Here is a 15,925-nt window from a genome sequence, read left to right as displayed (position 1 = left end):
TTTCACCCAGAATAAAAAAAAATCAAATTTTTTTTTTTTAAATTTTAAATATTTTTTACTCCAAAACCATCAACTTCCCTCCCCCTGAAAACCAGGAACCCCCGACCGCGTAGACAAAACCCACGCCTCGCGTTTACTAATCTAAAAAAAAAAAATTATATATAAATAAAATATTAACCTTAATCCCTCCAAAAGTCAAGTCACCCTCAGCGACCAAACTTCCTTCTTCCACCGCGTTCACACGGCCCGCGCTGCCGCACGCGCTTCTCCGCAACCCCGTATAAAACTCCGCAGCTCCGACGGCTCCTCCAATTCAAACCAACCCGAAGCGTTCACATTCCCCCCCGTTCAGACCACATCTTCCACCCGGTTGATGGAGCTCACTCCATTCCCATTTCTCAACCAGGAGATTCACGACGACCTCTCCCTCTTCTCCAATTTCTTTTTCCCCGACATGGCCGACTACCCCCCGGAGGCCGGAGACGGCTCCTCGTTCGGCTCCGGCGGGAGCGTCAATCAACCGTTTAGGCGACTGGGGAAGGAGGAGGAGGGAGAAGAAGAAGGAGAGCCAGCCTCGGGCGGTGGTGATGGCAATGGCGGAGGCGGAGGTGGCGGCGGGTCGGTGGGAGATGTCGTGACCTCGTTCGTTTTGCTCGAGGAGGAAGAGAAGCGCGAGAGGGAGAGCTTCTTCCTCGAGACGCTGCAAGGAAATGCCTCACTGGAATCGAACTCCGATATGGAGCTCCGAGCGATGGGCGATTACTACTGCCACCTCCAGGCGCATTACGACGTCTCGAACGAGCTCGAGATGAGGAAGAACAAGCGCGCCAGGCAGTCGGGCGCCACGGCTGAGGAGGGCGGTGAGCCCTCGGCGAGCGTGGGCCAGCAGCGGCGGCTTTGGGTGAAGGACCGGTCCAAGGATTGGTGGGAGCGGTGCAGCAGCCCCGAGTTCCCCGAGGAGGAGTTCCTGCGCGAGTTCCGGATGAGCAAGGCCACGTTCGACTTCATCTGCAGCGAGCTCGACGCGGCTGTCACGAAGAAGAACACGATGCTGCGGGACGCGATCCCCGTGCGGCAGCGCGTGGCTGTGTGCGTGTGGCGGCTTGCGACGGGGGAGCCACTCCGCCTCGTGTCAAAGCGGTTCGGCCTCGGCATCTCCACTTGCCACAAGCTCGTCCTCGAGGTCTGCACCGCCATCCGCAACGTCCTCATGCCGAAGTTCCTCCAGTGGCCCGACGAGCGCCGGCTTGCAGAGATCAAGGACGAGTTCGAGGCCGCGTCGGGCATCCCGCGTGTGTGCGGGGCAATGTACACGACCCATGTGCCAATCATCGCCCCGAAGATCAGCGTTGCCTCGTACCTGAACAGGCGGCACACAGAGAGGAACCAGAAGACGACGTACTCGATCACGGTCCAGGGCGTGGTCGACCCGCGGGGCGTGTTCACGGACGTGTGCATCGGGTGGCCCGGGTCGATGCCAGACGACCAGGTCCTCGAGAAGTCGGCCTTGTTCCAAAGGGCCGGCAAGGGGCTATTGAAGGACGTGTGGATCGTCGGGAACGCGGGGCACCCGCTAATGGACTGGGTCCTGGCGCCCTATACGCACCAGAACATAACGTGGACGCAGCACGCGTTCAACCAGAAGCTCGCGGAGGTCCAGGGCGTGGCGCGGGAGGCGTTCGCACGGCTCAAGGGGAGGTGGGCGTGCCTGCAGAAGCGGACGGAGGTGAAGCTGCAGGACCTGCCGGTGGTGCTCGGGGCATGCTGCGTGCTGCACAACATCTGCGAGGCGAGGAACGAGGCCGTGGATCCGGAGCTGAGGTTCGAGATCTTCGACGACGAGATGGTGCCGGAGAACCCCATCCGGTCGGCCAATGCCGTGCACGCCCGGGATCAGATTGCTCACAATTTGTTGCACCATGGGCTCGCCGGCACTTCTTTTCTATAGCCCTTTTTGGAGTTCGGGTTTTTCCTTTTTTTCTTTTTGGCTTCATAGGTTTCTGATTTTGATCGACGATATTCATTATATTTTGGATGTGGGTATAGAATAAAGTCATTTGATCATAGGGTTTACCTGGGGAAAATGGTACTTCGATATTTTTTTACCACACGGAATACATTGACTTATACACGTTTTTGAGTTAGTTTGACTTGTCATCTCTCAATATTCTCTTTTCTTTTTTTTTCGATTTTCATCTTTCTTTTTCTCGACGATATAAATGTCCGAGACTCATACTTTCGATACGGCTATGCACTTACTAATTTTTATTATGCGATTTATATACTCTTCGTACAAAAGTATTTTCCTTTATTTATTAATTTAAACTTTTAAAAATCGACTTGCCTATATTGGGTGGCAAGCTCTTGACTAATTTTTTTTTTCCTTATATATTTTCGATTGACGAGGTTGACAGAATTGGTCCGGAGCGAAGGAATCCCATGCTTTGTCTGTGATTCCTGATGCTAAAGTTTGACGGCTGCAGAGATTTCTCTGTGGTTTCCGTAAGCCATCCAGTTTGGGCTAATGCGCCCCTCGCTGGGTTGACTCTTCATTTATAAGGAAGTATCTCCTCCCTCTTCTTCTTTTCCTCTCGTTCTTCAGGTTCTTCGACGTTGACTCGTGCCGAGGTCGGCACGTCTCTGTATCGTTGACCACCGTTGGAGCACCGTTTCAGAACACGTGTTTGCCTGAAAACAGATTGAGAAATCTTGTTCTCGTGCCATGTCGAGATCATCGTTACATCTTTATGCATTTATGGATTTTTCCATGCGGGCGTCCCCGTAAATCTCGCAAAAAAGATATTGAGACGGATGATCTACACCTGTGAAATTTATCTTCATTTTCTCCGTTAACTCTAATAGCAAAAAAAAATAAAAATAAAGATCAAACAATTATAATATACTATAGTGGTTTGACAGAAAATTTACACGACCGACTTCATGGAAAGATTACCCAATCGGTTCTAAACTTATTGTACGAATGTCAATTTAAACTTTTGCTCTGTTACAATATAGTCCTTTCGGTTAATTTTCATGGGTAATTGTTGAAGCGGCGTTCCAATCATTGCCCGGGCATCCCGTGTGGCGCGTTGCCGCTCCATCGATCTTCGACGAAAATTGATCGGAAGGATTACATTGCAAGTTTGCACAAAAAGAATTATAACTAAATCGGTGAAATTAGGAAACTTATAACTGAATTGGCATCGGCACAACATGTTTATGATTGATTGGACGATTTGAAAGAGTTGACGGTCATAATACTCAAATAAGAACGGATAAGATTGCGTAAAATTTCATTCATGCCAGGGGCATATGACTTACTTTTCCAAAATCGATTCGGCTCCTCCTCAAGCAATGTGGTTTGCTTCATAGCAATGCCCTAATAGACCAACTAAACATGTACAATATCGACAGTTATTCGACAATATTATGTATTTTCATATCATTTATCCAAATGTTGTCATCTACTTTACGATTAGATAAGTGGATTCAACAACTATGATTTATCAATAGGGTCTAAAGAATTTACCGCCGGGTCCCGTGAGTTTGATAAATCATATTAAAAAAGTTAATATAAACCGTTACATTCAATAGAATCTCGTAGAATTACGTGAAAGTTTACGGTTCTACCGCACGCAAATCCGTCATTTCTGACGTCACGGAATACCATCGCGTCGCACGATACGGCTCTTCTCTCAGATTCGCTCGCGTCCGTCGGATCTCCAGCCTCCCTCCCGCCCGCGGGACCTTCCGGTGGGCCCTCACCTTTTGGCCAATTGTCCAGCCTGTCATTTAGGTGGGGGCCGCACCCGGTTGGCCGCTCACTGCTGGTCTTACGTATGCCTCCACAAATGGAATCTAAGCTGTTCAAAGCCCACAAGCTTTTCGGCACCGCCCAATCAGGCTCGTCCACGTGTACGAGGGAGAATTTTTTCTCGCCACCCGCGGGTGGAAAAAAGATTAAAAAGGAAAAAAAACACGCGATGCAGGTTTAGTTCGTGCTTCGTTGTCACAATCACTAAAAAAACCAAAGAATTTCGCAAATCACACAGGCACAGAGTTTTCACAGCGAGAGAGAGAGAGAGAGAGAGATTGGAGACATGGAGAATCACCAGGAGGTGGAGGGAGAGGAGAAGGAGGACAAGGTAGGGCCAATGGAGGAAGACGAGCAGGTCGGTTCGACCTTGACGATGGAGCGAGTCGCCGCCGCGAAGCAGTTCATCGAGAACCACTACAGAGCGCAAATGAAGCATATCCAACAGCGGAAAGAGAGGTTAGGCCCGTTCCCCGTTCATGCTGTCGTCTCGCACGCGTGCTTTGGCCGAATTCGCGCCGTGGAATTCCGCAATTTGGCGTCTCGGCGCTCTTTCCCGTCTTCGTTTTCGGTAGTGGCTTCGGTGAGTTTGGCGCATGAGTTGTGGGCGGTGTGCCTGAGGTGGCAATTTCGGTGTCCTGTGAGGTTGTTTGTCGGATTGAGAGCTGGAAAATGCGCGATGGCCGGTCGGATGCGGCTCTTTGGAGGAATCTGTGGGTTTTCACTTGGGAATATGGGATGCGAGTGCAACCTTGTTATCTCGCGTTCAATTGAAGACCTGCGTTGCTGTGATTGGTGTTGGTGGTGTTAATATGTTTTTTTTGTTTGGAGTTACCCGAAAGTTGAGTTGAGACTCCATGTTTCTAAAATTGATTAATGTGTGTTTTCCTTTCTAAGTTGGGATTACGCCGTTAAGCTAAGTAACAGGCAGAGCATGGTATAGATTAACTGCGAGTAATCTTGGTCAAATATGGACATTGATGGAAATGATTGTTGAAAGTTTGAAGAAGTTTAGGAAGTTGCTCGTAGGAGGCAATTTATTGTTCTTGGAGATCATATGACAAAAATTGGAGCCATCGAGTGGGAGTCCATAGTAGTTTAACATGCTACAGTGGATGAATTCAACGTTCGTACTTCTATCGATGGCATCTAGCTAAGAAATATATGTTAGTGACATAGAAGAAACTATCTATTGGTTATCTAATCTTCGGACTTTCGAATATACTACAAGAGATCGGGGCAGGGCGGGGGGGGGAAGGGAGAGAAGTGTAAACGGATTTGTTTCCATGTCTTAACATTAGCACGTGGATAAGTGGGTGATGACGATGACTATTAAGCCGGGACAAGTCATGAAGTTCCATCTCCTTACATCCGAGGTCTCTAGATGTCCGTGTTTATGTCTTCAGTGTTGCATCCTGTTTTATGGTCGCAGATGTGATTTTTATGCAAAAGATGCAAGATAACCTTGAAAATAAAGAGAGCTTAGAAAAGGTTGGATTTGGGAAGCTAAAGTGCACTTTAATTGATTGTTCATCCTTGAGATCGAGACAGCTTCAGATGATGAATTTTGATGCTTCAGAAGATGAATTGTCAATGCAGTTTAATGTGATCTCTGATAATTCTTTGTTCACCTCTCATACTTCAGATGACGACCTTTCTGATGGCTCTTCATCATGATGTCATGCATTCGTAGATGAATGATTACGTGCATGGCTGTATATCGGTTCATGAAACAAGTTCTACTGCTCTTAAGAGTGCTATAGTCGTTGATAATACAGATACTTGGATAACTTATTGTAGAATCCAGGACTGTTGACTATTTATTTGTCCTATTTTCCTGACAAATATTATTCACTCCAGGCGCTTGGTGCTGGAAAGAAAGTTAGCCTCTTCAGATGTATCTGAAGAAGAACAGATCAATTTACTAAAGGATTTGGAACGGAAGGAGACGGAGTACATGAGACTTAAACGGCACAAGATATGTGTTGATGATTTTGAGCTACTTACAATCATAGGAAGAGGAGCTTTTGGAGAGGTTCGTTACTTCTCTTCTACATGTGCCAAGCTTGAATCACTTGAATCAATAAATTTGTCTTTTAAAACCTGATGCTACGTCAAACCAATAGTTTGATATTCTTCTCAAAATTCCGAAGCTGGCTTTGTATGCGCCATAGAATCATGGCTTTCTGATAGTTCACAAAATAATTTTAAGTTCTAGATGAAGTTCCTTCCTAGGCAGGCCAGAATGAAATGCATCTAATACGTGCTATAATACATTCATTAAGAGTCTAGGTGATTTCATGTGTGGGAACAGTCACTTTAAATTTGAAACAGGTTACATCAGATTCATGACCAGCAATATAGAGAAAAGGAAAAAGAGTGTATATTGAAAGGGATGTTCTTTTCCTCTACGTATCAATCTGTACTAGATGTGAGATCCTCTCGGGAATATTAGTGCACCTATTGGAGCAATGTGGTTGAGTGATTTGTAGGGAATCATTGAGGAGATATTGAAGGAGCTGTTAGGTATGGCTTTATAATGGTAAGCATCTAATTTTGGAACTTTTATAGGAGATACTGATTGTATGCACTTAGTTGCTTATCATTGATATAAAATAGGGGCAACAAATTTAAGTTTCATGGATGATTATTGTTGAGGCCCTTGAGGGATGTCTGTTAGTTCCAATATAGGTCAAATGTGCAGCAAAAAGTTTACACACACACACACACACAAAAAAAAAAAAAAAAAATATATATATATATATATATATATATATATATATATTTGTCTCTGTCACAAATTAGTGGAAGTGGCAGTACCATGCTTGTAGTGGCAACAAGTGTCTCGGTTGTCGGTGCTACCTTTTTACTTTCTACTTGCTTCACTGTGGCTGAAGCAGAACTTATTGTTGCTTTTGATGAATTTACTTGTTGAAGATAAACACATCTTAAGGTGCAAACTCTGAAATGCACGAGTCAAGATGGTTATACTGTTTCTGACGCTGAAGAATGTCATTTGATCTGCTGTAATATGTTACTCTGGAAAAGCAATGTCAAGTAAAAAGAAGATTAGACCTCAGGTTGTGAGAATAGTAAATGCGAATGGTGGGGCCCGGTATCCTGCACCTCCATTTTGTGGGACTTTTTTTTTTATAAGTAATAAATCTCCTGAGTCCCTTGTGGGAAAACCATGCTTCCTTGAGGTACAAGGATTCACATCGTCGCTTTGTCTCTAGTATGATTTATTTCTTCTTTAAGCTGCAACTTAACAGGATAAAATATGGTTGCATGGGCGGCGACTGCTATAGTAATGTTTCCTTGTTCTTTTTTTTTTTCCCTTCACTCAACTTTTAACATCTTGAAGGAGTTTTGATTATGTTCTGCTAGTTGCTAGGATGACTCTTGGATTTGGGGCTTGGAGGACGGGGGTGGAGACGTTAGTTTTGAATGAGATGCATGGATCCACTTCGGCAAATGTGGATATGATGAAATATTATTTTCATTTGGCTCGAGGACATTTCTTTCTCCCGTTTTTGTTGAATGCTAAAATTAAGGTGAATATGGATGCAGGTCAGACTTTGCCGTGAAAAGAAATCAGGGAACATCTATGCCATGAAGAAATTGAAGAAGTCAGAAATGCTTAGCCGAGGCCAGGTGAGATTTGAAATAGCTTCATGACTTTCACTGGGTAAATTTCCACATTGTTGGTTTCGTTGCGGAAAGAGTCTCCTTTTCGAGAGGAAACACCAAGTGATGTAGCATGGCTGATCATTTTCAGTGATTTATGGATTGTCACTAGCTTGTTTCATGATTATGTATGAAGTAGGCTCACATCATTGGGTAGCTAATAAACACATCTATAAATTCCTCATTGCTTGTGATATGGCACTGATTCCAGTTGCCTGGCGACTGGCCATTCAGCCAGGCTAATGCTGTCCTACCTTTCTCTTTTCATATATTCTGTAAGTGAATGATGGTTGGGTTACGATCCATTGTTCCTGCTCGTCCGCTGGCTATGCCACAGTAGAGAATATTATTTCTGTGTTCTCATACTTCCTGTTCTTCATCTTGAAAGGATGTGGTGGTTACACTGATGTTTTTTGTGTTCTAGGTTGAGCACGTTAGAGCTGAAAGGAATTTGCTTGCAGAAGTTGCCAGCCATTTTATTGTTAAACTCTATTATTCTTTCCAAGATGCCGAGTATCTATATTTGATAATGGAATATCTGCCCGGTGGTGACATGATGACTTTGCTTATGAGAGAGGAGACTTTGACTGAAACGGTGGCCAAATTTTATATTGCTCAAAGTGTTCTTGCCATAGAATCCATTCATAAGCATAATTACATTCACAGGTATTCTTTTTCGTTTTTTCTTCCCGCGGGTGACTCTTTTACCAGTAAACCATTTCGACTTGGTTCCTATATTAATTATTTCTGGATACTGTTCCTGCATAATTTGTCTTAACCTATTTAATTTTACTTCTGCAGGGATATAAAACCAGACAACCTTCTGTTGGACATAAATGGTCACATGAAGCTTTCTGATTTTGGTCTGTGCAAACCTCTTGACTGCTCAAATTTATATTCTATAGATGAAAACGAAGCCATGGATGATGGCAATGTCGGTGAATCGATGGACATTGATGGGTGCTTTCCCGAAACTAGTGGCGGGGGGCGCTGGAAAAGTCCCCTTGAGCAGCTTCAACATTGGCAGATAAATAGAAGAAAACTGGTATTGCCAAGAAACCCGACTGTTTGAATTTATATGGTACTAGTGCATGGTATTGGAGTTCTTTCCTTGTTTTCACATGATGTCAATAAAATTAATGTCTCCATAAAAATGACCTTTAATTGCAGTGAGAAATGAAATCTTGCATTTTCTACATGCAAGCATTCCTGCAAGTTAAAGGTGTGCTTTCCTCTTGACAAAAAATTAATCAAGAAATAGCTAGACACATTCTGTTGGGTTGTTTCTATTTGCAGTGACCTTTACTTTTAACATTTGCTTATGCATTTGCTTTTAATGTTTGGGATTGGACTTTTATTTGATACTAAACCGCGTGATCTCTTATATGCATATGGACTTTCAATTGAATCAGGTTGAACTTTTCGTACATTTTGACACTAAACAATTCATTTAGCGGTAAAATCGACTAAGTACTTTCTTTGTAAAAAATTGAAACAACTGGCTTTATGATCCCTTTGACCACTAGGTTGCACATCTTTAGTCCATCGATTGGAGGTAAATTATGGTCTAGTTGCTATGCTCAAGTTCTAGTCAGTCTCTTTCATTCTTTTTATCTCCAGTAATCTTGCAATCCCAGAAAACCTGTTTCATCCTATTATGATTCTAATTGCCTCTAATGATAGGCTTTCTCTACTGTTGGCACACCTGATTATATTGCCCCAGAAGTTTTGCTGAAGAAAGGATATGGCATGGAGTGCGACTGGTCAGTTAATGATTCTGTAGATACTCTGCCTTGGCAATTATTTTAAATAACAGTTCTTTTTTTTTTCTTTGGTCTTGGTACCTCACACCTGACCCTTTAACCATTTATTAAAAACCGAAAATCAGTTCTTTAGATGTGCATCATGTATAAACTAGAATTAATACAAACTCCATGTTTCCTTAAACAGTAGAGTGAGCTTGCATTTTTTCTGTGCTTGTTAATGATTCCATTCACCTCATAAAGAAGATGAACAATAGGGTTTGCACTCTAAAATTTAATTGCAATGGCCTAGCGACAGAATGGAAGAGAAAATCACTGTAATTGACAAGGACATAATGTCTGTAATATCATGTCATTGCGGTGACTTATGCCAGGAAGTAACAAGTGTCATCCGCCTCCTATTTGATTTTCGTCTTGGTCGGAGACTGTTTGGGTTTATCATTTGTCTGATGTCACGTGACATGCTTAGGAGATGGTGACTTACAAGGTCAATAGGCATAATAATTTCATAGATTCAATGGAAGCTTAGCTGTGTTTAGGTGATAAGTCAAGTGAAGGGAATAAAGATTAAATTAATGTTGTCACTGTTTCATAAATTATTTCCAAGGAAAACTTGACATTGTATTTTCAAGGAAAATGTTTTGGTGGAATTTGGATTATGACTGACTATACTGGGCTTGAAAGTGCTTTCTGTTTTTGTTTAAAATGAAAGGAACTTCTTTAATTTCCTTTACCAGGCACAAATCAATGACTTATAGGCTTTGAAGGTGTTTTCTGTTGTGTGTGAATTTGTTTCTTCCAACAATGATGCATATTTAGGATTCTGCCTTTCTTGTGTTAGAATTACTTTACGTAGTGTTGAGTTTCTTCGTTGATCTCTCATTCAATTCCCTCATTTCAGGTGGTCACTTGGTGCAATCATGTATGAGATGCTTGTTGGTTATCCTCCATTCTATGCGGATGATCCAATAATGACATGCAGAAAGGTCAACTTTCTTTCCTGATTCACATTTATGGTATGCTTAGTCAATGGGATTTAAGAGAAGGAAAAGAGTTTGGAAGGAATCGTTTTCAAATCATTTATCTCAAAGATCTGAAAAGGAGGGAGAAGAGAGAAAGAAGTGATTTGCTCAGATCAATTAGAGGAATTGGATGATGATGTGGAGGGAGAAGCATTATGCAAGCTGAGGAATGGCTTCCATCACTTGTCCTCTTACTTTTCATAATAATCAGTTAAATCTCTTATTTTGCTCCTCTAATATTCCAGATTGAGTTTTTCATTATTTATCCCTGTTGTTGGTTTTAGAGTTTTCTAGATGTAGGATTTGATTCATGTTTTCAGTTACAAGTAATCAGAATGCCTGATACCTGAACATTTTAACACGTCTAATGAAGTGTAGTAAGTACTCGCATTATTCTCCCGAATGCAAAGTGTATCTTTCCTTCAGAATGTGAATCCATCTATCCCTTTGGATCAATTCCGACTGTTTCAGTTGCATCGGGACATGATCTGTCTAAAGAGATGTATTTCCTTGACTGGGTTACACAGCAATCTCTCTTCATATCCTCATCTACTGAGAAGATGAATGATTATGTTACAGTAATAATTAGTTAACTCTATGGAATTTGGTCTACGACAGTAGGAAGACGAACACTTTGTGAAGATGCTGAGGTTGAAAGAATGAGTCTGTCAGTTCTCTCTCTCTCTGTCCGAAGAAGGAAGGAGAGAGAGAGAGAGAGAGAGAGAGAGAGAGCGAGCAAAGAAGAGGAGCGATTTTGCTCCCCTTCCTTTCTTTTCCTTATTTTGTCTTAGCATTTAATTAATTCTATCCATCTGTTTTGCGAATTCGAGTGCGTTTCTTTTCCCAAGATTGCTCCGTCTGTTTTAGCATTTCCAGTGATTTTTCTTTTCTTTTCTTTTTTTATTTTTCTTTTTTGTAGATTGTGCATTGGAAGAATCATTTAAAATTTCCAGAGGACGCCAGATTGTCACCTGAAGCAAGGGATTTGATCTGTAGGCTTCTTTGTGATGTGGATAACAGACTTGGTACTCGAGGGGCAGAACAGATTAGGGTATGTTATGTTGTTGATTGATTTAGCATCACTCTAAATTACACTAAAGTATGCTACATCACTTCAATGGTGCTATTCCTTTTCTTATCACTGTTCTTGCATTTGCTTATATCTCAAAGCTGAACTATCAGGTTCATCCTTGGTTCAAAGATATTGACTGGGATAGACTTTACGAAATGGAAGCTGCTTTTAAGCCGCAGGTCAATGGGGAACTTGATACACAGAATTTCATGAAATTTGATGAGGTGAATGATGCTAGTGTACTTTTATGCATCTTTTTGGAGGGTCATTCTGTGTTTGACTATTAAATGGATCTTCGTGTTACTTAAGAAGAGGTCATCACATAATGCAAATTGGTCAACAAACTCCATACCCAGATATCATTGCATTTTGAGGTCAAAGGCAAGTTCAGGAATCAGGATAAGGTTTCCAATGGCAATGTCCTTTAATGGAATGTGCATATTTGCTCTTTCTACTTGAGATAATTATTTTCATATCCATCTAAGAAATGATTTTATTGATAAAATTTTCTTCGTCAATTGTTTGAGCAGCGTTTTTCGTGCTTTTTACCTCTCCTAGTAACTGTGTGTTGTCAAAGTACCTCCAGAATGACCATAGATGTCCCATCTTAACACTATGTTATACTAACAATCTGACTCATTGAATAGGTGGAATCTCCTACGCCTTCAAGGACAGGATCTGGACCTTCAAGGAAGGTAAAGATCGTTCAGTGTGAGGAATATGAAATGCTAGACTAGGTTGAACTATGCCTTTTCAATGGTTCTGCAAGAATATAGGAATATCCTGTTACTTGACTGGAAAATCGCTTATCTTCTGTCAACTTATCTAGTTGTCTTCCTTAAAGGAACCACCACATAGAATCTAATTGCTCCTCCTCCTCCTCTCGCATGCACGCACCTGCGTTAGCAGGTGACGATAGATAGGTGCTGGGGTTTTGATATTGCACACGACCACTTTGATGTCTTTGGAGAATTGGTTGGATTGATGGCTGCTATAATCCTTATTTTTTACCTTTCATATGATGTTTGTATTCTGCTATTATACATTCACAAGGAGAACCATCTTTCCTTTTTACTTTATACCTTTCTCTCTTGGTATTCTCTAGATGAGCCGGAAGAAAATACCATTCAACCTTGTGTTGAGATTACTTTGCACGAACTATCCTTATTGCCACTTATGTCATGTTGTGGCTAATATCTTTTGAGTTCTTCTGTGAGAGGGTTGGTTTGTTTCAGCTTCTGATAAGTACTTTTTCTTGCCCTCCAAAATTTTTTAAAACGAAAAAATTGCTTTGCATTTAGAATTAGATAAATATATAATCCAGTCTCCATGTCCATGTTTGCATGTTTAAAGGTTCTTAGGTGTTTGACATGAAGTTAAAGCTGAACCTCGAAGCTTCAAGAGAAGGAAATGGCAAAAAGCTATGCATAAAATTTACTCTAAACTGACCATGGTAGTCACTCATGTCTCACATGATATAGAACGGATTGGGCTGAAAGGATCTCATTGCATGGCTTATGGGTTCCTCAATGTGCCATAGGTACATGTAATGGGCTGGTCAAGATGTGTGGCAGTGGTAATTCTGTTTGTTGATTGTTCCAAGTCTCATCTACGAAGGATGTGCAAGCTACTAGACTTGGATAAACTGATCCAAGTGTAGGTTATTAAGCTTTGAGCCAACTCCTGTTTTTGCTATGTAGGGAAGGCCTGTGTTTGCAGTTTCGGGTGAAATTCACAATAGTTTTCTCATCAGCATAATTTCATATTATTGACATAGTTCACAGAGTAAATCACACAGCTTATAAAACTTTGGTTATGTTTGGTGAATGCAGTTCCAGTAAGTTTGAATAGGAGGTCATCGGCTAGTCTACTTGCTGTTTTACCTTTTTCTCTGCCACTAAATGATGCTGTTGATTTGCACATCGCTTCTTGTTTTTGAATTTCCAAATTTGCCATGACTATGTGTGAGTTGCCACCTTATGTTATTCTGTTTGCTATATAGCAGATGATGTTGACACCTAAGGACCTCAGTTTTGTTGGCTACACATACAAGAATTTTGAGGCACTTAAGGGGGCTTATGATCTATATGGTATGGGAGTTGAGATTTTTCAATTACAGTTCCTCCTTTCTGAATTTTCAGTCGCCTTAATCTCTCAATGCTATTCTACATGAAGCCTGGGCAGTATGTTCTGTGGAGTAGTTCTTATGATCATGGATGGAAATTGGAAATGATGATGTCTGTTCAAATGCGATAAGCTTGATGAATGGAGTATAAAAACTTAAAGGATTTGGGGTACTAGTGAAGCATCATCTATATGGATCTACCCTGCCTCCATTCGCACCTAAATCCCATGTATATGCCGGATGAAATTTGGAAATATTCTGATTATATACTTGTATCATAGGTAGACTGATTGCTTGATTGATGGCACGTTCCTCTGTTCCGCGGCCTTCTACTAAATCTACATATACAAAACCATATGCATTTATTCCTGAAATATGCTTGCATTTTTTTTCTTTGGAGAGACGGATTGATGTTTAATTTCACTAGCACCTACATGCAATTTTACATCACTCAATGGAAAATTTCTTAGAAAAATGTGGAAAGGCAAATGATGCAGTACCAGGGAAAAGCCCTAGCCAATAATGGTCATTGGGGGCTGTTGCTGCCTTACCATTAAACCTGTGTTAGCCTACTGTATTTTATTGCCTTTAAATCTTGTTTTTTGATCGAATATCTCTCCCTTACGCATGACTGATTGGTAAGCAAAAAATGAGAGAGAACCCCAAAGGATGGGAAGTCTCCCCTGATCTTGACATTTCTTTGGTTTCTTGTAAAAATGGGTTTAATGTAATGTCTCATATTGGCTCTGCTAAATGCCCGTACATGCCTTTTTCTTCTCTATGATTCCCGATGGCCTTATACTCTTGTTCTCTTTTTGTTGGTTGTGGAGTAGTCCATTCTGACATGAAAAGGAGTTCATCGCCAGCACGGTTATCCACCGACTCATTCCACAGTATGACCTCACCATCTTCACTTAGCATAATTTTTATGTTTTCCAATTGATAAATAACTAGGTGCAACTTTTTCAGGTGATCCCGGAGTGGGCTGCTCCACTGTCAAGTTGACCCCCGACAGTCCTGAAAAGCAGATGATCGTGTCGCAAGGGGACACGATGTCGCAGTGAAGAGCGGTCAACTCTATAGATCAGCTTACATAACAGACGATTCCCTTCCTCGCTGCAAGGCGAGGGGTGCACCTGCTTATTTTTCAGTCAGGTTTCACCCCAAGCTACGTTACTAATTACATTGACTGCCGTATATGCCACAGAACTCAAGCCAATGTATAGTAATATTGGAATCTTAGGCGATGTTGAAAGTGTCTGTATGTGTCAGTTGGTAGCCAGCCTGTTGTTACGTTTGAAGTTTTGCATCGATGTAGGAAGTTTTGGGTACTAATTGGCTGCCCAGACTACCCAGGTTGGCAGGGCTTAAAGACTTGCCTTCGCTTGTGGTGGGATGGGCCTCGTTCTGTTTCTCTTGCTTGTTCCTAGCCTTGTGAAGTACCTGTAATTGCTCTAACTTGTGTCAAGCCGAGAATGGGATTAGCGGCGATTGGCAACCGCGACTTGAATGGGAAATGAAGTGTTGTCTAAGAGCGAGGAACTGATCCTTTTTACCTCTCTTATAACCAAGTATTCGCAGCTGGAACTCGTTCCCTGGACTTTTCAATTTTTCCTCATGATCGATCCTGTGTGTGATTCTGCTGCTACTTTTTCATTCTTATCTTCTCCGGTCGGTCGGAGATTGAGAGGAAATAATGTTCATGTATTTGTTTCCTGCAACCATCCGCAAACGTTAGTCTCTGGTCTAGTTACCCCCATTATCCAGCAATTTCTTATCTATGACTGCCTCGTGAAATGTTCATTTTCAAGAGATATGCGGTCCTGCTAGTAAAGGGATTGGAGGTGATGCCGGAGAATATTAGGTCCCCTTGAGTGTTGGCGCGTCGTAGACGCATGTGCGTAAGAGACGAGTGAGACGCATGTACGTAAGAGACGAGTGAGACGGAAAAACTGTCAATTTCCGCTTGGTGAATACGGAACATGCTGTCCTCAGGGCCAAGTAATTAAGTTTATTTTGCTCCTCAATAGGTCTGTCACGGCCCGGGCAAGGAAATTGCCTGAAAACAAATGCGAAACCAGACCAATGATCCGAGATTACTCCTACTTGATGTGCAAGCGCTGCTAAAGCTCGAAACCCGTCCGGCCCTCCACCACTTGAGCGAGTCGGGTCGCAGAGCACGCCTTTTGGGGCCGCATCAACGCGAGCTCACAAAGTCGCAAAAGTCAGTGTATCGGTTCGGTCTGGGCAAAGTCGCACAAACAACTTTCATTCACTGCCAGCATTAACTAACATTCGAACGAGGTGATCGGCAAATTTTACTGCATTTTAATGTGATGACCCAATCCCGATAAGCACGGAGGGATAAGTTAGTGCAATGCCCCGACAGTACGAGGATGAAGTTAAGCACATGCCTTCTATCCCACGTCGCCTAAGGAGGAG

The 15,925-nt window shown here is 42.2% G+C and overlaps 2 protein-coding genes across 3 annotated transcripts; both read left to right on the top strand.

The window, feature by feature from the left end:
- Window positions 1-303: 303 nt before the first annotated feature.
- LOC115756334 (protein ALP1-like) lies at window positions 304-2,035 on the top strand. Its single transcript, XM_030696058.2, has one exon. The coding sequence runs from the start codon at window positions 374-376 to the stop codon at window positions 1,946-1,948; it is 1,575 nt and encodes a 524-aa protein (XP_030551918.2). The 5' UTR covers window positions 304-373; the 3' UTR covers window positions 1,949-2,035.
- A 2,059-nt stretch (window positions 2,036-4,094) lies between these two features.
- Window positions 4,095-15,012, top strand: LOC115756332 (serine/threonine-protein kinase tricornered-like). 2 transcript variants are annotated; one of them, XM_030696055.2, is made up of 13 exons: window positions 4,095-4,273; window positions 5,675-5,849; window positions 7,385-7,468; window positions 7,926-8,167; window positions 8,303-8,546; window positions 9,185-9,264; window positions 10,166-10,250; window positions 11,206-11,337; window positions 11,469-11,582; window positions 12,006-12,053; window positions 13,361-13,448; window positions 14,317-14,376; window positions 14,453-15,012. In XM_030696055.2, exons 1-13 carry the CDS (start codon window positions 4,101-4,103, stop codon window positions 14,545-14,547), a joined length of 1,620 nt encoding a protein of 539 aa, XP_030551915.1. In that variant the 5' UTR covers window positions 4,095-4,100; the 3' UTR covers window positions 14,548-15,012. The 2 variants fall into 2 exon arrangements, with proteins under 2 accessions (XP_030551915.1, XP_030551916.1); XM_030696056.2 differs by having other exon boundaries at window positions 4,098-4,273; window positions 13,364-13,448.
- The last annotated feature ends 913 nt before the right edge of the window (window positions 15,013-15,925 follow it).

The sequence above is a fragment of the Rhodamnia argentea genome, chromosome 4 (assembly GCF_020921035.1).
Source record: "Rhodamnia argentea isolate NSW1041297 chromosome 4, ASM2092103v1, whole genome shotgun sequence".
NCBI lineage: Eukaryota > Viridiplantae > Streptophyta > Magnoliopsida > Myrtales > Myrtaceae > Rhodamnia > Rhodamnia argentea.
The sequence above is the reverse complement of the archived record's forward strand: the minus strand, read 5'-3'. Positions and strand labels throughout refer to the sequence as shown.

Excerpts from the sequence above, each read along its gene's own strand:
- LOC115756334 (XM_030696058.2), top strand. The coding sequence starts at position 374 with ATGGAGCTCACTCCATTCCCATTTCTCAACCAGGAGATTCACGACGAC.
- LOC115756332 (XM_030696055.2), top strand. The coding sequence starts at position 4,101 with ATGGAGAATCACCAGGAGGTGGAGGGAGAGGAGAAGGAGGACAAGGTA. Across the intron at positions 11,583-12,005 it reads ATTTCATGAAATTTGATGAG|GTGGAATCTCCTACGCCTTC; the intron begins GTGAATGATGCT and ends CTCATTGAATAG. Across the intron at positions 13,449-14,316 it reads GGGGGCTTATGATCTATATG|TCCATTCTGACATGAAAAGG; the intron begins GTATGGGAGTTG and ends GTTGTGGAGTAG.